General features: G+C 47.4%; 2 protein-coding genes across 2 annotated transcripts in view; both read right to left on the bottom strand.

The window, feature by feature from the left end:
* The window catches only part of LOC123485214 (lysosomal alpha-glucosidase-like), a 9,745-nt gene extending 8,060 nt beyond the window's left edge, over positions 1-1,685 (bottom strand). Inside the window, 2 exon segments of the mRNA XM_045216120.1 lie at positions 200-301; positions 1,677-1,685. Of these exon segments, the coding sequence (XP_045072055.1) occupies positions 200-301; positions 1,677-1,685 (111 nt within the window).
* A 6,859-nt stretch (positions 1,686-8,544) lies between these two features.
* Positions 8,545-18,190, bottom strand: LOC123485213 (lysosomal alpha-glucosidase-like). Its single transcript, XM_045216119.1, has 4 exons — positions 18,067-18,190; positions 16,906-16,995; positions 8,771-9,362; positions 8,545-8,588 (listed from the first exon to the last, which is right to left on the bottom strand). The coding sequence occupies exons 2-4, from the start codon at positions 16,993-16,995 to the stop codon at positions 8,545-8,547; spliced, it is 726 nt and encodes a 241-aa protein (XP_045072054.1). The 5' UTR covers positions 18,067-18,190.
* Positions 18,191-25,128: the final 6,938 nt, after the last annotated feature.

Here is a 25,128-nt window from a genome sequence, read left to right as displayed (position 1 = left end):
ATCTCTCTAATCTCTAGGAGTGAGTATGTAGAGGTACCCTCCTCTCTAATCTCTAGGAGTGAGTATGTAGAGGTACCCATCTCTCTAATCTCTAGGAGTGAGTATGTAGAGGTACCGAACAGAAAGACAATGTCCACAGACCCTGGGATTGGAAAAGTTTTGAGCGGTCCCTACCTTCCTGGTGAGTGGGTTTCCTTACCTTCCCGATGAGTGTGCTTCCGTCTGTGTGGTTGATGAAGACTCCTTTCCTCAGACCTTCGTCTCGGCCAGTACCCTCCTTCTGGCTGGGCGCTGCTGATACCTGGGTCCTGTAGGGGGAGGAGAGAGTTAATTCGATCAGTACTCTCCTTCTGGCTGGGTCCTACTGGCCCCTGGGTCCTAGAGGGGGAGGTGAGGGTTACTACAGACCCCTGGGTCCTAGAGAGGGGGGGTGGGGTTACTACAGACCCCTGGGTCCTATAGAGGGGGAGGTGAGGGTTACTACAGACCCCTGGGTCCTAGAGGGGGAGGTGAGGACAGACCCCTGGGTCCTATAGAGGGGAGGTGAGGGTTGCTACAGACCCCTGGGTCCTGTAGGGGGAGGTGAGGGTTACTACAGACCCCTGGGTCCTATAGGGGGAGGTGGGGGTTACTACAGACCCCTGGGTCCTGTAGGGGGGAGGTGAGGGTTACTACAGACCCCTGGGTCCTTAGAGGGGGAGGTGAGGGTTACTACAGACCCCTGGATCCTAGAGGGGAGGTGAGGGTTACTACAGACCCCTGGGTCCTATAGAGGGGAGGTGAGGGTTACTACAGACCCCTGGGTCCTAGAGGGGGAGGTGAGGGTTACTACAGACCCCTGGGTCCTATAGAGGGGGAGGTGAGGGTTACTACAGACCCCTGGGTCCTATAGAGGGGAGGTGGGGGTTACTACAGACCCCTGGGTCCTATAGAGGGAGGTGAGGGTTACTACAGACCCCTGGGTCCTATAGAGGGGGAGGTGGGGGTTACTACAGACCCCTGGGTCCTAGAGGGGGGGAGGTGAGGGTTACTCCAGACCCCTGGGTCCTATAGAGGGGAGGTGAGGGGTTACTACAGACCCCTGGGTCCTATAGAGGGGAGGTGAGGGTTACTACAGACCCTGGGTCCTTGGGAGGTGAGGGTTGCTACAGACCCCTGGGTCCTTGGGGGAGGTGAGGGTTACTTCAGACCCCTGGGTCCTATAGAGGGGGGGTGAGGGGTTGCTACATACCCCTGGGTCCTATAGAGGAGGTGAGGGTTACTACATACCCCTGGGTCCTATAGAGGGAGGTGAGGGTTACTACAGACCCCTGGGTCCTATAGAGGGGAGGTGAGGGGTTACTACAGACCCCTGGGTCCTATAGAGGGGAGGTGAGGGTTGCTACAGACCCCTGGGTCCTATAGGGGGGAGGTGAGGGTTACTCAGACCCCTGGGTCCTATAGAGGGGAGGTGAGGGTTACTACAGACCCCTGGGTCCTAGGGGGAGGTGAGGGTTACTACAGACCCCTGGGTCCTTAGAGGGGAGGTGAGGGTTACTACAGACCCCTGGGTCCTATAGAGGGAGGTGAGGGTTGCTACAGACCCCTGGGTCCTATGGGGGGGTGAGGTTGCTACAGACCCCTGGGTCCTGTAGAGGGGGAGGTGAGGGTTACTACAGACTCAGCGAGCAGCGTACCAATATCATGACATAGCGTTGTCCGTGGCTGTGCAGGTCTTTCACCATGTCAGGGAGGGTCGGGAAGGCCGCGGGGTCAAAGGTGAAGTCTAGACTACGGTCCATGTAGTCTATATCATTCCACTGCACATCCTGGAACACACACACACACAATGTTATTTCACTGCCTGTCAAGGAAGACAGTCACTGTTACATGCAGAAGAGAACAGTGAACACACACCCGAGTGAGTCAGCGGAGTGCGTTACCTGGGGTATTCCATAATTCCTCATGTTCTTGACGACGTCCCAGGTGCCATTGCTACCTCCGTAACCCCAGCGACAGAGATGGTAACCCAACGCCCAGTAGACTGGCATGGGGGGGTAACCTGAGAGAAATGAAGGGGACAGTCAGACAGTGATGACTTCAAGGACATGAGGGAGGAAGGAGTGCATTGGAACAGGGTCCTTGTCGTCTTTCTGTGGACTGACCTCCGACCTCCAGATATTGTCCAATCCAGAGGCCGGATCGGGACCCAGAAAGACGTAGAAGTCCAGGATCCCACCAATGGTCGCCAGGTGATGGCAGGGCCCGGCTGGAGGGCCCCGTCTGCAGAACCAACATTCACAGAGCATTCATAAACCACGACATGAAGATGACATAGCATCACTCAAACATCAATGTAGATTCGAGATACTGAACATAAAGGGGTAGAAATGGAATAGACCAGCGCCTGACCCATAGCGGTCCAAGTACATAGGAGCTCAGTAAAGGTTGTAATGGTAGAAATGGGACGTGGTGCCTGACCCATAGTGGTCCAAGTACATAGGAGCTCAGGTAAAGGTCGTAATGGTAGAAATGGGACGTGGTGCCTGACCCATAGTGGTCCAAGTACATAGGAGCTCAGTAAAGGTTGTAATGGTAGAAATGGGACGTGGTGCCTGACCCATAGTGGTCCAAGTACATAGGAGCTCAGGTAAAGGTCGTAATGGTAGAAATGGGACGTGGCCACTGACCCATAGTGGTCCAAGTACATAGGAGCTCAGGTAAAGGTCGTAATGGTAGAAATGGGCGTGGCCACTGACCCATAGTGGTCCAAGTACATAGGAGCTCAGGTAAAGGTTGTAATGGTAGAAATGGCGTGGCCACTGACCCATAGTGGTCCAAGTACATAGGAGCTCAGGTAAAGGTCGTAATGGTAGAAATGGGCGTGGCCACTGACCCATAGTGGTCCAAGTACATAGGAGCTCAGGTAAAGGTTGTAATGGTAGAAATGGGCGTGGCCACTGACCCATAGTGGTCCAAGTACATAGGAGCTCAGGTAAAGGTCGTAATGGTAGAAATGGGCGTGGCCACTGACCCATAGCGGTCCAAGTACATAGGAGCTAGAGTAAAGGTCGTAATGGTAGAAATGGGGCGTGGCCACTGACCCATAGCGTTGCTGTTGAGCAGGAAGAATCCGTGTGCTGTCCCCGTCCCTCCTTCCTCCATGGCCAGGTAGAAGGGATGAGCCCCATACAGGTTAGTCAGCTCCTTTTGACACAGGACAGAGAATAGAGCTATTACAGTATACCTAACACACACATATACACACACATATATACATATATTCATTACACACACATATACATATACACACACACACATATATACATATATATATACATACACACACACACACATATACACATACACACACATATATACACACACATATACACACACATATATACATATACACACACACTACATACATACAGTACCAGTCAAAAGTTTGGACACACCTACTCACTAGTTTTTCTTTATTTTTACTAATTTCTACATTGTAGAATAATAGTGAAGACATCAAAACTATCAAAACACATATTGAATCATGTAGTAACCAAAAAAGTGTTAAACAAATCAAAATATATTTTCGATTCTTCAAAGTAGCCACCCTTTGCCTTGATGACATCTTTGCACACTCTTGGCATTCTCTCAACCAGCTTCATGAGGAATGCTTTTCCAACAGTCTTGAAGGAGTTCCCACATATGCTGAGCACTTGTTGGCTGCTTTTCCCTTCACTCTGCGGTCCAACTCATCCCAAACCATCTCAATTGGGTTGAGGTCGGGTGATTGTGGAGGCCAGGTCATCTGATGTAGCACTACATCACTCTCCTTGGTCAAATAGCCCTTACACAGCCTGGAGGTGTGTTTTGGGTCGTTGTCCTGTTGAAAAACAAATGATAGTCCCACTAAGCGCCAAACCAGATGGATGGTGTATCGCTGCAGAATGCTGTGATAGCCATGCTGGTTAAGTTTGCCTTGAATTCTAAATAAATCACAGACCGTGTCACCAGCAAAGCACCCCCACACCATCACACATCCTCAGCATTTGTGGGAACACCTTCAAGACTGTTGGAAAAGCATTCCAGGTGAAGCTGGTTGAGAGAATGCCAAGAGTTTGAAAAGTTGTTATCAAAGCAAAGGGTGGCTATTTGAAAAATTCTAAAATCTCAAATATATTTTGATTTGTTTAACACTTGTTTGGTTACTACATGATTCCATATCTGTTATTTAATAGTTTTGACGTCGTCACTATTATTCTACTATGTAGAAAATAGTACAAATAAAAAAAACCCTTGAATGAGTAGGTGTTTCCAAACTTTTGACTGGTACTGTATATATATACACATACATATATATACACACTGAGTATACAAAAAGATGACACCTTCCTAATATGGAGTTTTAATAATAATAATAATAAGCCATTTAGCAGAGTTTTCCCTCAGAACAGCCTCAATTCGTCGGGGCATGGACTCTACAAGGTGTAGAGGAACGCTGGCCATGTTGACACTAATGCTTCCCACAGTTGTGTCAAGTTGGCTGGTTGTCCTTTGGGTGGTGGACCATTCTTGATACACATGGGAAACTGTTGGCGTGAAAAACCCAGCAGCGTTGCAGTTCTTGACACAAACCGGTGCGCCTGGTACCTACTAACTACCATACCCTGTTCAAAGGCACTTAAATATTTTGTCTTTCACCTGGTCAGTCTGTGTCATGGAAAGAGGAGGGGTCCTTAATGTTTTGTGTACATAAATACATATATGTGTGTGTGTGTGTGAGTGAGCGAGCAAGCGTGAGGTAGAAGGTGGAGGGGATGAGCCCCCCACCCCAGGGGTGTGTCAGCTCCTTCAGATACAGGACAGAGAACCAGGAATCAATCTGGCCTCATGTTCCCATCATCCAACTGACAAAGTTATCCGTTGTTACAGTCCCCAAGATGTGATGTTGACATTCCAACCCATCAGCATCAGATGCACCCTAATGCTTTAATTACATGATTGTTCAGCCATTCAGATGGGTTAACAAAAGGGATAAAGAACTAAAAAAGTGATAGAGAAGAAAAAGGAGAAACCAACCAACCATAGGTGGTTAGCTTTAGCATGCTAGCATTACCATAGCTTACCATATGTTTAGCATTACCTTAGATTTACCATATGTTTAGCATTAGCCTTCTAGCATCACCTTAGATTTACCATAGGTTTAACATTAGCATGCTAGCATTACCATAACATTTAGCGTAACCATATCATTCCCATGTTCAGCATCAGCATGTTAGTGTTAGCGTCAGTACCGTGGCGGTGCGTCTCTAGCCCACATGGTGAGAGTGTTCCAGTGGACGTCGTGTAGGAAGGAGGAGCGGTGTTCTCCCAGGCCATAGACGTACTGACTGGACAGACTGCTGGACAGCTGGAGGAATTGGTCACAGTAGAACAGAGGCGCTACCGTGGTGTTGAGGCTGGGGGGGATATGCACAACATGAAGACAGACCAACACACAGACACAGGAACACATATTACATCAAATGAAACCATCCCAATTCACAGATTATTCCAACCAGAATAACAAAGGGAGAGTAGAGACTATAGAGAGAGGCAAAGGGAGAGTAGAGACTATAGAGGGCAAGGGAGAGTTCAGACTATAGAGAGAGGCAAGGGAGAGTTGAGACTATAGAGAGAGGAAAGGGAGAGTTGAGACTATAGAGAGAGGAAAGGGAGAGTAGAGACTTGAGAGAGGCAAGGGAGAGTAGACTATAGACAGAGGGAGAATAGAGACTATAGAGAGAGGAACGGTAGAGTAGAGACTATAGAGAGAGGCAAGGGAGAGTAGACTATAGACAGAGGGAGAATAGAGACTATAGAGAGAGGCAAGGAGAGTAGAGACTATGAGAGAGGCAAGGGAGAGTAGACTATAGACAGAGGGAGAATAGAGACTATAGAGAGAGGAGCGGTAGAGTAGAGACTATAGAGAGAGGCAAGGGAGAGTAGACTATAGACAGAGGGAGAATAGAGACTATAGAGAGAGGCAAGGGAGAGTAGAGACTATAGAGAGAGGCAAGGGAGAGTAGACTATAGACAGAGGGAGATAGAGACTATAGAGAGAGGCAAGGGAGAGTAGAGACTATAGAGAGAGGCAAGGGAGAGTAGACTATAGACAGAGGGAGAATAGAGACTATAGAGACGGGCAAGGGAGAGTAGAGACTATAGAGAGAGGCAAGGGAGAGTAGACTATAGACAGAGGGAGAATAGAGACTATAGAGAGAGGCAAGGGAGAGTAGACTATAGACAAAGGGAGAATAGAGACTATAGTGAGAGGCAGGGGAGAGTAGACTATAGAGAGGCAAGGGAGAGTAGAGACTATAGACAAAGGGAGAGTAGAGACTATAGGGGTAAGGGAGAATAGAGACTATAGAGAGAGGCAAGAGAGAGTAGACTATAGACAAAGGGAGAATAGAGACTATAGAGCAGAGTAGAGACTATAGAGAGAGGCAAGGGAGAGTAGACTATAGACGAGGGAGAATAGAGACTATAGAGAGGGCAAGGGAGAGTAGACTATAGACAAATGGAGAATAGAGACTATAGTGAGAGGCAGGGAGAGTAGACTATAGAGAGGCAAGGGAGAGTAGAGACTATAGACAAAGTGAGAGTAGAGACTATAGAGAGGCAAGGGAGAGTAGAGACTATAGAGAGAGGCAAGGGAGAGTAGACTATAGACAAATGGAGAATAGATACTATAGTGAGAGGCAGGGGAGAGTAGACTATAGAGAGGCAAGGGAGAGTAGAGACTATAGACAAAGGGAGAGTAGAGACTATAGAGAGAGGTAAGGGAGAATAGAGACTATAGAGAGGCAAGGGAGAGTAGAGACTATAGTGAGAGGCAGGGGAGAGTAGACTATAGAGAGGCAAGGGAGAGTAGAGACTATAGACAAAGGGAGAATAGAGACTATAGAGGAGGCAAGGGAGAGTAGAGACTATAGAGAGAGGCAGGGAGAGTAGACTATAGACAAAGGGAGAATGAGACTATAGTGAGAGGCAGGGGAGAGTAGACTATAGAGAGGCAAGGGAGAGTAGAGACTATAGAGAGAGGCAAGGGAGAGTAGAGACTATAGACAAAGGGAGAGTAGAGACTATAGAGAGAGGGAAGGGAGAGTAGAGACTATAGAGAGAGGCAAGGGAGAGTAGACTATAGAGAGGCAAGGGAGAGTAGAGACTATAGACAAAGGGAGAATAGAGACTATAGAGAGGGCAAGGGAGAGTAGAGACTATAGGAGAGGGAGAGTAGAGACTATAGACAAAGGGAGAGTAGAGACGATAGAGAGGCAAGGGAGAGTAGAGACTATAGAGGGCAAGGGAGAGTAGAGACTATAGAGAGAGGGAGAGTAGAGACTATAGAGAGAGGCAAGGGAGAGTAGAGACTATAGAGATAGGCAAGGGGAGTAGAGACTATAGAGAGAGGCAAGGGAGAGTAGAGACTATAGAGAGAGGCAAGGGAGAGTAGAGACTATAGAGAGGTAAGGGAGAGTAGAGACTATGAGGTAAGGGAGAGTAGAGACTATAGGAGGCAAGGGAGAGTAGAGACTATAGAGAGAGGCAAGGGAGAGTAGAGACTATAGAGAGGTAAGGGAGAGTAGAGACTATAGAGGGCAAGGGAGAGTAGAGACTATAGAGAAAGGGAGAGTAGAGACTATAGAGAGGGAAGGGAGAGTAGAGACTATAGAGAGAGGCAAGGAGAGTAGAGACTATAGAGAGGTAAGGGAGAGTAGAGACTTAGAGGCAAGGGAGAGTAGAGACTATAGAGAGAGGCAAGGGAGAGTAGAGACTATAGAGAGAGGAAAGGGAGAGTAGAGACTATAGAGAGAGGCAAGGGAGAGTAGAGACTATAGAGAGAGGCAAGGGAGAGTAGAGACTATAGAGAGGAAAGGGAGAGTAGAGACTATAGAGAAAGGGAGAGTAGAGACTATAGAGAGGGGAAGGGAGAATAGAGACTATAGAGAGAGGCAAGGGAGAGTGAGACTATAGAGAGGCAAGGGAGAGTAGAGACTATAGAGAAAGGGAGAGTAGAGACTATAGAGAGAGGAAAGGGAGAGTAGAGACTATAGAGAGAGGCAAGGGAGAATAGAGACTATAGAGAGGAAAGGGAGAGTAGAGACTATAGAGAGGTAAGGAGAGTAGAGACTATAGAGAAAGGGAGAGTAGAGACTATAGAGAGAGGCAAGGGAGAGTAGAGACTATAGAGAGGAAAGGGAGAGTAGAGACTATAGAGAGAGGTAAGGGAGAGTAGAGACTATAGAGAGAGAAAGGGAGAGTAGACTATAGGGGGTAAGGAGAGTAGAGACTATAGAGAAGTAAGGGAGGGTAGAGACTATGAGAGGAAAGGGAGAGTAGAGACTATGAGAGGTGGGAGAGTAGAGACTATAGAGAGGCAAGGGAGAGTAGAGACTATAGAGAGAGTCACTCATGCGTACAGCACAGCTCCTGAGGAAGTTCTCTTACGATGATGCCAAACGGCTCATTGGACAGCTCCACAGAGTAGGCGGGACTAGAAGCCTTCTCTGTGGCATTGGGCTACGGTGATTGCACCTCGAACCGCGACTCAGACGTTCGGTGATCTAAAGCGTAACAAAGAGAGAGATGAATGATATGACGCCTACGACCCCCAGAGATATGACCAGGGTGAATGCATGTATTCACGTGTGTGCGCCGCTTCTGCCCGTGTGTGTGTGTGCATTGATGTATGTGTGTGTATACAGTACATTCACGTCCGTCTGTATGAATGAATGCATGTATTCACGTGTGTATCCTCTGTGCTTCCTCACCCTGACTCGAGCCTGTGGTCCCGTCTCATAGAGGACCTCCAGCTGTAGGGTCAGAATATCTTCAGGGTAGTAGGTCTTCACTGCCTTCACCAGAGTTCCTGTCTGGCCCAACTCTGTGCTGTTAACAGACACCAGGGAGTAGGAGGAACCCAGGGGGTAGAAACACCAGGGGACACCATTCCTCCCCGGGGCGGTGGAGGAGGAGGAGGAGGAGGAAGAGGAGGCTGGGATGAAGCAACAGTTCCTCGCCTCACACAACTCCCTGGTCACCACCACCCCTCTCTCTGGGTAGCAGTCAAACCTCCAGGCCTCTGGGACCACTCCACAAGCCTGGGGCTCTGGTAGGGCTCTACCCCCATCTCCCCCACCCTTCTCTGGGGAGACCCTGGGCGGCGGGGCCCTGTGGGGGACGTTGTTGGATGGTGCGTGGAGCCAGAAGATGGTCCCCAGAAGCCAGACGCCACAGATCAGGAGCAGAAGGGAGCCCAGGGAGATAAGTGCCGTGGTGGCAGAACATGAGGGCCTCCGAGGCAGCAGGGGGCGCTCTGTCTCCTCTGGGTCCTTCACCTGAAATCATAACTACAGTTACAGTTTGACTGCAATACTACACAATACTAAACAGTACAGTCCAATACACTTGGTGTAGCCTGGGTAAGTAAGTAAGCCTTGCACGAGCCTTGGCTTGTGCTAGTCGGAACTGACTCATGGGGCAGGAGCCTATCTCCTGTTTCTGCAGCGTGAGGCAGCTTGATGTACCAGTACACCCCCTGGACAGGACGCTAGTCTATCTCCTGTTTCTGCAGCTTGATGTACCAGTACACCCCCCTGGACAGCGCTAGTCTATCACCTGTTTCTGCAGCGTGAGGCAGCTTGATGTACCAGTACACCCCCCTGGACAGGACGCTAGTATATCACCTGTTTCTGCAGCGTGAGGCAGCTTGATGTACCAGTACACCCCCTGGACAGGGCGCTAGTCTATCACCTGTTTCTGCAGCGTGAGGCAGCTTGATGTACCAGTACACCCCCTGGACAGGGACGCTAGTCTATCACCTGTTTCTGCAGCGTGAGGGCAGCTTGATGTACCAGTACACCCCCTGGACAGGGCGCTAGTCTATCACCTGTTTCTGCAGCATGAGGCAGCTTGATGTACCAGTACACCCCCCTGGACAGGACGCTAGTATATCACCTGTTTCTGCAGCGTGAGGCAGCTTGATGTACCAGTACACCCCCTGGACAGGACGCTAGTCTATCACCTGTTTCTGCAGCATGAGGCAGCTTGATGTACCAGTACACCCCCTGGACAGGGACGCTAGTATATCACCTGTTTCTGCAGCGTGAGGCAGCTTGATGTACCAGTACACCCCCCTGGACAGGGCGCTAGTATATCACCTGTTTCTGCAGCATGAGGCAGCTTGATGTACCAGTACACCCCCTGGACAGGACGCTAGTCTATCACCTGTTTCTGCAGCGTGAGGCAGCTTGATGTACCAGTACACCCCCTGGACAGGACGCTAGTCTATCTCCTGTTTCTGCAGCGTGAGGCAGCTTGATGTACCAGTACACCCCCCTGGACAGGACGCTAGTCTATCACCTGTTTCTGTAAGCGTGAGGCAGCTTGATGTACCAGTACCCCCTGGACAGGACGCTAGTCTATCACCTGTTTCTGCAGCATGAGGCAGCTTGATGTACCAGTACACCCCCTGGACAGGACGCTAGTCTATCACCTGTTTCTGCAGCGTGAGGCAGCTTGATGTACCAGTACACCCCCTGGACAGGACGCTAGTCTATCACCTGTTTCTGCAGCGTGAGGCAGCTTGATGTACCAGTACACCCCCTGGACAGGGACGCTAGTCTATCACCTGTTTCTGCAGTGTGAGGCAGCTTGATGTACCAGTACACCCCCTGGACAGGACGCTAGTCTATCACCTGTTTCTGCAGCGTGAGGCAGCTTGATGTACCAGTACACCCCCTGGACAGGACGCTAGTCTATCACCTGTTTCTGCAGCGTGAGGCAGCTTGATGTACCAGTACACCCCCTGGACAGGCGCTAGTCTATCTCCTGTTTCTGCAGCGTGAGGCAGCTTGATGTACCAGTACACCCCCTGGACAGGGACGCTAGTCTATCACCTGTTTCTGTAGCGTGAGGCAGCTTGATGTACCAGTACCCCTGGACAGGACGCTAGTCTATCACCTGTTTCTGCAGCATGAGGCAGCTTGATGTACCAGTACACCCCCTGGACAGGACGCTAGTCTATCACCTGTTTCTGCAGCGTGAGGCAGCTTGATGTACCAGTACACCCCCTGGACAGGACGCTAGTCTATCACCTGTTTCTGCAGCATGAGGCAGCTTGATGTACCAGTACACCCCCTGGACAGGACGCTAGTCTATCTCCTGTTTCTGCAGCTTGATGTACCAGTACACCCCCTGGACAGGACGCTAGTCTATCACCTGTTTCTGCAGCGTGAGGCAGCTTGATGTACCAGTACACCCCCTGGACAGGGACGCTAGTATATCACCTGTTTCTGCAGCGTGAGGCAGCTTGATGTACCAGTACACCCCCTGGACAGGGACGCTAGTCTATCACCTGTTTCTGCAGCGTGAGGCAGCTTGATGTACCAGTACACCCCCTGGACAGGACGCTAGTCTATCACCTGTTTCTGCAGCGTGAGGCAGCTTGATGTACCAGTACACCCCCCTGGACAGGACGCTAGTCTATCACCTGTTTCTGCAGCATGAGGCAGCTTGATGTACCAGTACACCCCCTGGACAGGACGCTAGTATATCACCTGTTTCTGCAGCGTGAGGCAGCTTGATGTACCAGTACACCCCCTGGACAGGGACGCTAGTCTATCACCTGTTTCTGCAGCATGAGGCAGCTTGATGTACCAGTACACCCCCTGGACAGGACGCTAGTATATCACCTGTTTCTGCAGCGTGAGGCAGCTTGATGTACCAGTACACCCCCTGGACAGACGCTAGTATATCACCTGTTTCTGCAGCATGAGGCAGCTTGATGTACCAGTACACCCCCTGGACAGGACGCTAGTCTATCACCTGTTTCTGCAGCGTGAGGCAGCTTGATGTACCAGTACACCCCCTGGACAGGACGCTAGTCTATCTCCTGTTTCTGCAGCGTGAGGCAGCTTGATGTACCAGTACACCCCCTGGACAGGACGCTAGTCTATCACCTGTTTCTGTAGCGTGAGGCAGCTTGATGTACCAGTACCCCCTGGACAGGACGCTAGTCTATCACCTGTTTCTGCAGCATGAGGCAGCTTGATGTACCAGTACACCCCCTGGACAGGACGCTAGTCTATCACCTGTTTCTGCAGCGTGAGGCAGCTTGATGTACCAGTACACCCCCTGGACAGGCGCTAGTCTATCACCTGTTTCTGCAGCATGAGGCAGCTTGATGTACCAGTACACCCCCTGGACAGGACGCTAGTCTATCACCTGTTTCTGCAGTGTGAGGCAGCTTGATGTACCAGTACACCCCCTGGACAGGACGCTAGTCTATCACCTGTTTCTGCAGCGTGAGGCAGCTTGATGTACCAGTACACCCCCTGGACAGGACGCTAGTCTATCACCTGTTTCTGCAGCGTGAGGCAGCTTGATGTACCAGTACACCCCCTGGACAGGCGCTAGTCTATCTCCTGTTTCTGCAGCGTGAGGCAGCTTGATGTACCAGTACACCCCCTGGACAGGACGCTAGTCTATCACCTGTTTCTGTAGCGTGAGGCAGCTTGATGTACCAGTACCCCCTGGACAGGACGCTAGTCTATCACCTGTTTCTGCAGCATGAGGCAGCTTGATGTACCAGTACACCCCCTGGACAGGACGCTAGTCTATCACCTGTTTCTGCAGCGTGAGGCAGCTTGATGTACCAGTACACCCCCTGGACAGGACGCTAGTCTATCACCTGTTTCTGCAGCATGAGGCAGCTTGATGTACCAGTACACCCCCTGGACAGGGACGCTAGTCTATCACCTGTTTCTGCAGTGTGAGGCAGCTTGATGTACCAGTACACCCCCCTGGACAGGACGCTAGTCTATCACCTGTTTCTGCAGCGTGAGGCAGCTTGATGTACCAGTACACCCCCTGGACAGGACGCTAGTCTATCACCTGTTTCTGCAGCGTGAGGCAGCTTGATGTACCAGTACACCCCCTGGACAGACGCTAGTCTATCACCTGTTTCTGTAGCGTGAGGCAGCTTGATGTACCAGTACACCCCCTGGACAGACGCTAGTCTATCACCTGTTTCTGCAGCGTGAGGCAGCTTGATGTACCAGTACACCCCCTGGACAGGACGCTAGTCTATCTCCTGTTTCTGTAGCGTGAGGCAGCTTGAGTGTACCAGTACACCCCCTGGACAGGACGATAGTCTATCTCCTGTTTCTGCAGCATGAGGCAGCTTGATGTACCAGTACACCCCCTGGACAGGACGCTAGTCTATCTCCTGTTTCTGTAGTGAGGCAGCTTGATGTACCAGTACACCCCCTGGACAGGACGCTAGTCTATCTCCTGTTTCTGTAGCGTGAGGCAGCTTGATGTACCAGTACACCCCCTGGACAGGGCGCTAGTCTATCACCTGTTTCTGTAGCGTGAGGCAGCTTGATGTACCAGTACACCCCCTGGACAGGACGCTAGTCTATCACCTGTTTCTGCAGCGTGAGGCAGCTTGATGTACCAGTACACCCCCTGGACAGGACGCTAGTCTATCACCTGTTTCTGCAGTGTGAGGCAGCTTGATGTACCAGTACACCCCCTGGACAGGACGCTAGTCTATCACCTGTTTCTGCAGCGTGAGGCAGCTTGATGTACCAGTACACCCCCTGGACAGGACGCTAGTCTATCACCTGTTTCTGTAGCGTGAGGCAGCTTGATGTACCAGTACACCCCCTGGACAGGGACGCTAGTCTATCACCTGTTTCTGCAGCGTGAGGCAGCTTGATGTACCAGTACACCCCCTGGACAGGACGCTAGTCTATCTCCTGTTTCTGTAGCGTGAGGCAGCTTGATGTACCAGTACACCCCCTGGACAGGACGCTAGTCTATCACCTGTTTCTGTAGCGTGAGGCAGCTTGATGTACCAGTACACCCCCTGGACAGGACGCTAGTCTATCACCTGTTTCTGCAGCGTGAGGCAGCTTGATGTGCCAGTACACCCCCTGGACAGGACGCTAGTCTATCTCCTGTTTCTGTAGCGTGAGGCAGCTTGATGTACCAGTACACCCCCTGGACAGGACGCTAGTCTATCTCCTGTTTCTGTAGCGTGAGGCAGCTTGATGTACCAGTACACCCCCTGGACAGGACGCTAGTCTATCACCTGTTTCTGTAGCGTGAGGCAGCTTGATGTACCAGTACACCCCCTGGACAGGACGCTAGTCTATCACCTGTTTCTGCAGTGTGAGGCAGCTTGATGTACCAGTACACCCCCTGGACAGGACGCTAGTCTATCACCTGTTTCTGCAGCGTGAGGCAGCTTGATGTACCAGTACACCCCCTGGACAGGACGCTAGTCTATCACCTGTTTCTGCAGCGTGAGGCAGCTTGATGTACCAGTACACCCCCTGGACAGGGCGCTAGTCTATCACCTGTTTCTGTAGCGTGAGGCAGCTTGATGTACCAGTACACCCCCTGGACAGGACGCTAGTCTATCACCTGTTTCTGCAGCGTGAGGCAGCTTGATGTACCAGTACACCCCCTGGACAGGACGCTAGTCTATCTCCTGTTTCTGTAGCGTGAGGCAGCTTGATGTACCAGTACACCCCCTGGACAGGACGCTAGTCTATCTCCTGTTTCTGCAGCGTGAGGCAGCTTGATGTACCAGTACACCCCCTGGACAGGACGCTAGTCTATCTCCTGTTTCTGTAGTGAGGCAGCTTGATGTACCAGTACACCCCCTGGACAGGACGCTAGTCTATCTCCTGTTTCTGTAGCGTGAGGCAGCTTGATGTACCAGTACACCCCCTGGACAGGACGCTAGTCTATCACCTGTTTCTGCAGCGTGAGGCAGCTTGATGTACCAGTACACCCCCTGGACAGGACGCTAGTCTATCACCTGTTTCTGCAGCGTGAGGCAGCTTGATGTACCAGTACACCCCCTGGACAGGACGCTAGTCTATCACCTGTTTCTGCAGTGTGAGGCAGCTTGATGTACCAGTACACCCCCTGGACAGGACGCTAGTCTATCACCTGTTTCTGCAGCGTGAGGCAGCTTGATGTACCAGTACACCCCCTGGACAGGACGCTAGTCTATCACCTGTTTCTGTAGCGTGAGGCAGCTTGATGTACCAGTACACCCCCTGGACAGGACGCTAGTCTATCACCTGTTTCTGCAGCGTGAGGCAGCTTGATGTACCAGTACACCCCCTGGACAGGACGCTAGTCTATCTCCTGTTTCTGTAGCGTGAGGCAGCTTGATGTACCAGTACACCCCCCTGGACAGGACGCTAGTCTATCACCTGTTTCTGTAGCGTGAGGCAGCTTGATGTACCAGTACACCCCCTGGACAGGCGCTAGTCTATCACCTGTTTCTGCAGCGTGAGGCAGCTTGATGTACCAGTACACCCCCTGGACAGGACGCTAGTCTATCACCTGTTTCTGTAGCGTGAGGCAGCTTGATGTACCAGTACACCCCCCTGGACAGGACGCTAGTCTATCACCTGTTTCTGCAGCGTGAGGCAGCTTGATGTACCAGTACACCCCCTGGACAGGGCCGCTAGTCTATCTCCTGTTTCTGTAGCGTGAGGCAGCTTGATGTACCAGTACACCACCTGGACAGGGACGCTAGTCTATCTCCTGTTTCTGTAGCGTGAGGCAGCTTGATGTACCAGTACACCCCCCTGGACAGGCGCTAGTCTATCACCTGTTTCTGTAGCGTGAGGCAGCTTGATGTACCAGTACACCCCCTGGACAGGACGCTAGTCTATCACCTGTTTCTGCAGCGTGAGGCAGCTTGATGTACCAGTACACCCCCCTGGACAGGCGCTAGTCTATCACCTGTTTCTGTAGCGTGAGGCAGCTTGAGTGTACCAGTACACCCCCTGGACAGGACGCTAGTCTATCACCTGTTTCTGCAGCGTGAGGCAGCTTGATGTACCAGTACACCCCCTGGACAGGACGCTAGTCTATCACCTGTTTCTGCAGCGTGAGGCAGCTTGATGTACCAGTACACCCCCCTGGACAGGACGCTAGTCTATCACCTGTTTCTGTAGCGTGAGGCAGCTTGATGTACCAGTACACCCCCTGGACAGGACGCTAGTCTATCACCTGTTTCTGCAGCGTGAGGCAAGCTTGATGTACCAGTACACCCCTGGACAGGACGCTAGTCTATCTCCTGTTTCTGTAGCGTGAGGCAGCTTGATGTACCAGTACACCCCCTGGACAGGACGCTAGTCTATCTCCTGTTTCTGCAGCATGAGGCAGCTTGATGTACCAGTACACCCCCTGGACAGGACGCTAGTCTATCTCCTGTTTCTGTAGTGAGGCAGCTTGATGTACCAGTACACCCCCTGGACAGGATGCTAGTCTATCTCCTGTTTCTGTAGTGAGGCAGCTTGATGTACCAGTACACCCCCTGGACAGACGCTAGTCTATCACCTGAGTGCCAGTCTGTTTCTGCTCTTTTGTAAAAATCCTTCTGACTTACTGCCACCCCAATGTTTAGGCATGACAATCCCATAAGGAGTTGGTGACTTACTGCCACCCCAATGTTTAGGCATGACAATCCCATAAGGAGTTGGTGACTTACTGCCACCCCCAATGTTTAGGCATGACAATCCCATAAGGAGTTGGTGACTTACTGCCACCCCAATGTTTAGGCATGACAATCCCATAAGGAGTTGGTGACTTACTGCCACCCCAATGTTTAGGCATGACAATCCCATAAGGAGTTGGTGACTTACTGCCACCCCAATGTTTAGGCATGACAATCCCATAAGGAGTTGGTGACAGAGCAAAGTACGAGTCCCACTACTCCGGTAACAGTCAATGTGCACGGGTACGAAGCAGTTGAGGTAATATGCACATATAGCTAGGGGTAAATGTGACAATACACTACATTGCTATAGACGACAGAATCCCACAAGAGTGTTAGGTAGTTCTCACCTCCACCATGTCCTGTGCAGGAGGCTCCTCTGAAGCAGCAGCGTTGGAGAACTGGACTTCCTCTGGACTCAGTCTCTTATAAGACACCATCTACACGGAGACCAGATCAAAGTAAAAAGTGTGAGGAAACTACAGACACCCATCACAGGCATACGTTGCTTGCTTGCTTGCATACGTTGCTTGCTTGCATACGTTGCTTGCCTGCGGAGCTGTGAGGGGAACGGCACCTCCGTACCTTCAGGCTCTGATCAGTCCCTACACCCAAACGAGGCACTTGAAACCCCACCTCTTTAAGGAATACCTGGGATAGGATAATGTAATCCTTCTACCCCCCCTCAAAAAAAAAAGAACATATTGTAAAGTGGTTATCCCACTGGCTATAAGGTGAATGCACCAATTTGTAAGTCGCTCTGGATAAGAGCGTCTGCTAAATGACGTAAAGGTAAATATGAAATCCAGTGTTTGGTTTCCAGATATTGCAAGGACTTGTGTACACCAGTCTCTACCAAGCCGACTAGCTAGTAGATTCGACGGCATCTTTATAGCTAGATAAGATTGCATTCATAGCTGCATAATTGGACAGTGGATCTTTGGCTGAATAGCCTTGCTAGACTTCGAACCCGTAGATAGCTAGCACAACCGTTGCTGTAAATGCCAAAGGTTAACTTGGCTTGCCATCTCGGCTGGGGTAGCGGAGTTTACTCAACTCCACGATATCGTTTTACAGGGATCTAAACTAAAACTAGGCTGGGGAGGTAACGTTACCTAGACAACTAGCTAGTGATAGCCCTCTAATTTAGCTAACTTGCCGTTTACCAAATTATCCACAATAAATGTGTAACAGTTATTGATTTAACGTAATCTGCCACATATCACATGATGTCCCCTGTAGCTCAGTTGGTAGAGCATGGCGCTTGCAACGCCAGGGTTGTGGGTTCGTTTCCCACGGGGGCCAGTATGAAAATGAATGCACTAACTGTAAGTAGCTCTGGATAAGAGCGTCTGCTAAATTACTAAAATGTAAATGGCGAAGCTAGGACTAGGAATTGTGTGGACAGTAACGTTAGCTAGCCCAAGTAGACAACATTAGCTTGCTTGTTTTCTAGTTTGAATTATTTGGAGAAGAAAGTAAGCACAAACTACACCACGAAAGTTGCTTACCTCGACTTGGAAGAGAGGGGTTTTCACAAATAATAAAACACGTTCCCACTATCTATGTTTTTAAAATTGGACTAACATGTCGTCGTCGTCGTCTCTCCTTCCCTAAACAAGTTGTTGTTCTCGCGTGCTTCTGTTCTTCTTCGTTGGGGTTTATCGGCAGTCGGCATCCAACTCTAATGGTGCATTACCGCAACCTACTGTACTGGAGTGTGGTCCAGAGAAAGGGAGGAACTAAATTATATCTGCCAGCCCTGTTTCTCTTAAAACAGAAAACCAAAGATTGGATACTGTATCTGTCGAGGTTCTATTCAGTAAACTCTTTACACTTTGGATGTAGCTCAGTTGGTAGAGCATGGCGTTTGCAACGCCAGGGTTGTGGGTTCGATTCCCACGGGGGGGCCAGTATGAAAACGTATGCACTCACTAACTGTAAGTCGCTCTGGATAAGAGTGTCTGCTAAATGACTAAAATGTAAAATGTGCCCAGGCAAGTCCCAGGCAGTGAGGTCAAAGATGGTGGATAAATGATGTCCCACTCAGGCTGTTTACCATTACAAAAAAATAGTCTGTTCTATTTACATTTTAGTCATTTAGCAGACGCTCTTATCCAGAGCGACTTACAGTTAGTGAGTGCATACATTTTTCATACCCGTTCTGCTGAACGGGGTGGCTCTCCCTTAGGCACCAATGCATTAGCAACTAGGTCTGGTCTGCTAAGATCATTAACCATGTATGAACCAGAAAAAAAACAGGTAGTGGGATGTCTCGCTTCCTCTTCTGTCTCTGCTGAGGCGACAATGCAGAACACTGCAGCCTATCTTGTAGTGCTGTTTGAGTCAAATCCGAGACGGTTAGGGAGCCGATCCGTCATCAGTATTGTGGAATAATTCTAAAATGTAAGTAGGCGGCAGCATGCACATAAAATGTTTGAATGCCAATATATCAAAGAAGACGTTTTCCTATCAGATGTAATGACTTATTCAACCGACTGTTTCCCCACCCCAAAGTCTAGTAAAGCAGGGTTTCAACTGGAGTTTGGGAAACCCTGTAGTAAAGGATGGCCTCCTCTCTTCTACCTCTTCCTACCATCCTCCCCTCCTAGACTTCCTCTGTACTTGGAATAGATGCTGCCCTGTTTCTCTATTCCACTGCTCCTGCCATCTCTGTACCACTACTGCCCATATCAGTCCCTATGGCCTCTGCCTTGCTTATTGAAATCTCCACATCCACCTCCCCCTCAGGCCGTGTTTAGCCAGTGTAGTGTCGAGAACTATGCTGAGATGCTGTGAGAACAAGAAATCCGCTGACACTGTCCTCGATTATAATTATTTATTACATTGAAGATCTCAGCGCCAATTTACAGACTTCTGCAGACATCTGGAGAACAACGGCCCAATCTCTTAATATATTGTTCTCCCCTCCTTTGTCCCAAACCATAGTATATATATCCTATGTAACATGATATGGGTGGTTTCCCCTACAGACCAATCCCAGGACTCCACATAACAGACTTCCTCTGTTTTAGGGTTCCCCCTATAGAAATGCTCTCCAGATGCTTCCTCAAGCTGAGTCAACATCCTCTAAGACACCATTTGCAGACGTCAGCAAAGTCATAAATTGTTCAGACACTACACCAGCACATCAACTGTCGTATCTGATGAGTGGTGGCCATTATTACTGTCAACAAAGAGTCCGTTCAAGCTGCATCGTGTTAGAGGCTTTTATTAAAATCACGAGGTTACAGCATAAGTACAGACCCTCGGTGTCCGGAGAAACGGCTCCCTCAGATTGCCATGACCGTTCTGCCTTCTCATCGTTTAACCCCTATTTATAAACAATGATGCTCCCTCTTCTGGCCAATCACCAGTCTCCCCTGGGCGTCACCCTCCAAACGCTACATTTGAACTAAGATCATAAAACAACATTCTTTGTTCCTCCAAAACATTTAACAAAGACATAATCTTCAGATACGTTATTCCCCCCTTCGAGACGAACAGTCTCAAAACAAACAGAATAGGATTATGACTAGTAACAATTTATCTTATTGAGTAGGTTTAACATTAAACCAAAAACATTCTCCTCTAGAGTGTAAATACCTTTCTATGAAATAACTGTTTATGAAGTGTGAATACATTACTATCTTTATGAAGTGTGAATACATTACTATGAAACATGAACAAATCTCTATGGAGTGTAAGAGCGAAAAACTTTCCGGCAACCTTCATCCATTTCAATCAAGACAGTAAAATTCTCTCACGGTCCCTCTGCCCCAGGCAACCACCTTCGGTACTCCAGATAACCTCATAAACCATGTAAATGCATTTGAAACTATGATGCAATTAAATACACATGTAAGCCCCTGCAAACAAAATCCTATCCAAAAACATCCACTGTAAGGCTGGTCAACCCATTGGACCGTACAGTGAAACTCTCCCCTTCCTAGCCTCTCTGTCCCTAAACATTCACGAAATAAACAAAAACATCTAAGATCCTCACATGTATTCAATAACATCAAACATCATTCTACAAAAATTAATCCCTAAGAATATGACACAATTATGTATTACACATGTCTATATTTCATTGCAGACACTGGAATGTAGTCCACTACACTTCATCTCCCCGTAGTCTCCTCTTCCAATGGACTTGTTGATGATGGAATCAGCCACACCCTCCTTGTTTCATCTCCTCCAGTCATATTGTCCCTTCATATTGTCTTTGTTTGAGTATTTCAATCTCCATATGTTACCCCAAATGCTTCTGGAAGAAAAGAAAAGAAACCAAACAGTATCTTTTCCAAAAAAAACACTTTCAAATTGAACATCAATATCAACTAAGAATATAGAAATGATATATAAATGATGTATGAATCACATAAACCTATTCCCCCCTTTGATTCATAAATCATACCAACATCACCCTAATATTGAAAAAAATAAAAAATTTGAAAAATGATCAAAACATAAAAAATGATATTTATCCATTCAGTTCCACTGGTCCATTTTCATCCAGATCAGGAACAGTCAACACCGGCATCTGAGTGTTGTCTCCAGCCATCACTCTCCAACCTATCTCAATATCATAGCTTTCTCAAAAGTCAGTAACAAATTACAAACATCACACAGTGTTATCAAAGCTGCCATTAAAATGTAACCCATCACTGCCCCTACTGGCCTAATTGATCTTGCACCCAAATCCTCTCAGATCTCCCAAACACATCCCTTATAATGCATATATAACCCTAGTGATAATATCTGAACTATCTGGACTCAAAGTATCTACTATTATCAATATGATCTTCCCAAATGTTACACCATACCATGGAAAAAATCCCCCCTTCTCCCTTAGATTCATCCTTCAATGATAGGCTTGAAGACTATGACATGTCGCCATGTCACCCTTTTAACCCTAGATTTAGCTGTGTCCGGTGCTATCCCTCTTATAATGGTAAAAACCTCATATGGAAGCTTCAACGTTGACATGTAACAAAATCCTATCCATCCATAATGTAAGAATATATATGCTTTATCACCACAACCCCTCCAAATATCTCTAAAATTCCCCATAGTCACATTGTCAGGCAAAAGCTAATCTTTTAACCATCAAAGTCCTGCTGTTCCTACTACCTGAAACATAAAAAGTAACATCATATTTGTCCTCTCTAACCTTTTGTCCGTGCTTATCCAAAGTCATCATATAACATCACAATCTGATATTCCCATAAACATACCCCTTACCATATGTTTTATTAGAACAAAAACAATTTTTAACCCTCAATGGTTACACCTCAAATGCTCCAGGATTCGCTGTTACCTGATTTTACTTCACATCTAACAAATTCACACAAGTTAATTCACTTAACCCAATACCACCTACCCCTAGGCTTAAACAAATGTTTTGGCCACGACATTATTCTATCTGTTACTGATTGTTGCTGATACCACAGTCATGACAACGCATAAGATTGACACATACTTGATAGAGGGTCGACCGACCGTCTCTAACATGTTTGGTTCTGGAATTCTCACCAGACACGGACCCTCAAGATTCCTCACTGATATTACAGCATGAGCTGCTGGAACCTTCCCCTCTATCTCTAATCTTCACAACAGAAGAATCAAACCACTCCCTTTAGTTTCTCTCTTCCCTAACGAGCGGTACTGCAGATACTCTCTCCTTGTCTGTCATTAAAATCAAAGACCTCATCCTGTCCTCCATGATGAATCTGTATTCTCTCTACTACTATCTGTTCTCCTATTTTAACCCTATTCGTACTATCATTGACAGCACTCTCCATCCGTAACATAAACCCCTGAGTCCTTCTTGCTACCCCTTTAATTTCAGAAAAGTTGTTGTCGGTGTCATACTTCCTACATTTGCTTATTGCCATCGTATCATTAATCCCTTCCAAAGTTACCATTAAAGTAGTTGATGTGTTAACCTTAATTACTTCTAGTGCGAAATTACCAATATCCTATGTGTATTATCTACTGTTAGAGTGGCTACTGTAATCTACTCCTCCTGAACTCCCTCAATGACTGTGGAGGCTACAGACCTTAACTCTTCCATTATAAGCGTTACTTTATGAATTACATAGCCCTTTAACCCATAATTCTCAACCGGAACAAATTCTAATGCTTGCACTAGATAAGTATACTTCTTCTCCATAATTATCTCTGTAACATTACGCAACATAAGTGAACAGTCACTCCTAACCCTCTTCTAAACTATACCTCCTTTAATTAGGTGCCACAGCTTCTACTCTTGGTCCTGATAACAATACTTCTTCTCCATAATTATCTCTCCATGTGGGAGAAACGTCCCCATCCTAACCTAATAAGTATTTTTCCCTAAAATTGGCGCTGGAGCTATTGGTTCCCTTATAATCAAATGCGATATATTTATGGCTTTAATAACTATCAATGTTGAAAGAGTTAACTTGCTTCTCACTGTTGTTATAATAGACTGAAGTGTTAATGTCCTTAGTTACTCCTAGTTTTTCCCCAAAGAAAAAAGTTGTCTTTGCTTGTACTTCCATCTATCACCACTAGTGTCACTTTTTCCCCACTCTCAGTCCTTTCTCTAATCCCTGATTTTCAAACTTTTGATTATAAAAAATACACCTACAATTACCTTGATCTCCCTACTCTAAAGTGTCATTCACCATTGTTCTCTCTCTTACTACTAACTTTGAAACTTAGCTTACTGTCTTAGAGTTCCTTCAACCTAGTCCTCCTAACTTATTTTAATCTAATCTTTTCTCCCATAACCTTTAAACCTTTTTCCACTGATTTATTCACAAAATCCCTTTACCACCAAATGTAGACTATGTGATTGGGAAAGTTCCCAACTGCCTTTGACTTTTTACACACACTTGGCAAACGACTAAACACCTTTTAGCCTAGCCTGAAATCCCTTAGTGTAAGAATGTAACCCAGAATAATAGTCACCCCTTTTAACTTTATTTTTCCAGACAGATTGTCTAATAGACAGAACAATAGATTATCATCCTTCCTATGATATTATCTTTTTTAAGCAAATGATTCCCAAAAACCCAGTCGTCTAGTGTACATCTTATTGTACAATTCAATTTAAACAATGCATCTCTAATGGTCGGTTGTTTTTACTTCAATTGTTAGCTATTTTCGCTTCTTCTCTAATCGATGCTCTCAGCTGACACCCCCCTTCGTATCTTCTAGGCACTAACAGGTGATCTTCACTTGCTCCTTTATCTTCCTCTGTTTTCTCCTGGCACATTTCCATCACAGGTAAAGTAACCAATCTGTCCACAATTATAACAGTCTTCTGAAAGTTGCTGGAAGTGTAGCTGAAATCTTCCTCCTTCTTCTATTTCTTCTCGTCCTCTTCCTCTCCAATTCTGTGTCTGTCCAGAAACTGGCTGTGGATATGGAACATCTGGTACCCCCTTGGCTGGTACAATTGCATTTGATATTGTTCAGTTGAAGCTGTAACAGTGATTGTTGATTTGGTTCATTCTGATTCTTCATAACCAAAGCTTCTCTTCTCCACCCGTTGTATGATTGAGTTCTCAGAGTTTCTTCGTCCTGTTCTTTCTTCTTGACATATCAGGATTCTTCAAAAGCTTATATTTTAAGTTCTGTCCTCGAAATATCATCTTCCATCATCTTCTTACTTTTCTTCAGCATCTTTGCCTCAATGTATTCTTCTTCTCCTCCAATTCTTGGGATTAAAAATGTTCTCCTGCAGGTTTTCTCCTTGTCTCTTCTGTATCTTCAGCGTCTCGAGCTGTTCCTCTAGCTCTCTTACCTCTCCCAAAGTCGTCGCTTCCTCCAGGCCTGATAAGCCTCGGTCTATATCTCCTATTTCTTCTTTGCCAGTCATTGTAGGATAAAATCCTCTTGAACATAAAGCACCTTTAATCTCCAAATCTTCATCGCTTTCTTCATCAGAACTCGAATCTCTTGTCTCCTTCTTCCTTCAACTTTCATCAGAGATCAAATCTCGTGTATCCTTCTTCGTTCCTCTCTTGCCAACTTCCTTCTGATCACAGAGTCATATCCACCCATGACCTCCCTCAATCACTCTCATCTTCATCATCCTCATCTTCTTTAAGTTCCCAGACATCTCAGTTTTTCTTCCTTCAGGAGTTTTGGATTCATCTTTATCGTCGTTTCTGCTTGTCCTCTATCTATTATTCGTTCATCTTCATCTCTGATGCAACAATCACCCTCCTGGATGATCACTGAAAGCTTCCTTCTCATAAGGTGGATGTCTTTTTGCTGAATCCGTATGTGAGAAAGGTGTACTAACATCTGCCATTAGTTTCTCCTAACACTACTTTAGTTAAAGAATTACTATTTTTTCCCCTATATCAACCCTTTTATATTCCTTTATTGTGAACTATCTTATTTTAGACTGTATAGCCTATGGCTTCCCCCCTTAAATTATTAATATAACCCTAACAACCCCCCAAACCCCCCAAAAAAAAAAAATAAATAAAATCAACTAAAATATGAATATTAAAAAATTAAATTAAATGCCTTATTCAAAAACCATTTAATTAAAAATAAAAAACCAATTA

This window comes from Coregonus clupeaformis, unplaced genomic scaffold (assembly GCF_020615455.1).
Source record: "Coregonus clupeaformis isolate EN_2021a unplaced genomic scaffold, ASM2061545v1 scaf0613, whole genome shotgun sequence".
Taxonomy (NCBI): Eukaryota; Metazoa; Chordata; class Actinopteri; order Salmoniformes; family Salmonidae; genus Coregonus; species Coregonus clupeaformis.
Note: the sequence above shows the minus strand (reverse complement) of the source record. Positions and strands in the feature narration are given on the sequence as shown.

Coding starts and splice junctions, on each gene's coding strand:
- LOC123485213 (XM_045216119.1), bottom strand. CDS start 16,995: ATGGTGTCTTATAAGAGACTGAGTCCAGAGGAAGTCCAGTTCTCCAAC. Junction 9,363..16,905: donor CTGCACAGGACATGGTGGAG/GTGAGAACTACC, acceptor TTATGATTTCAG/GTGAAGGACCCAGAGGAGAC. Junction 8,589..8,770: donor GAAGCACAGAGGATACACAC/GTGAATACATGC, acceptor GTTACGCTTTAG/ATCACCGAACGTCTGAGTCG.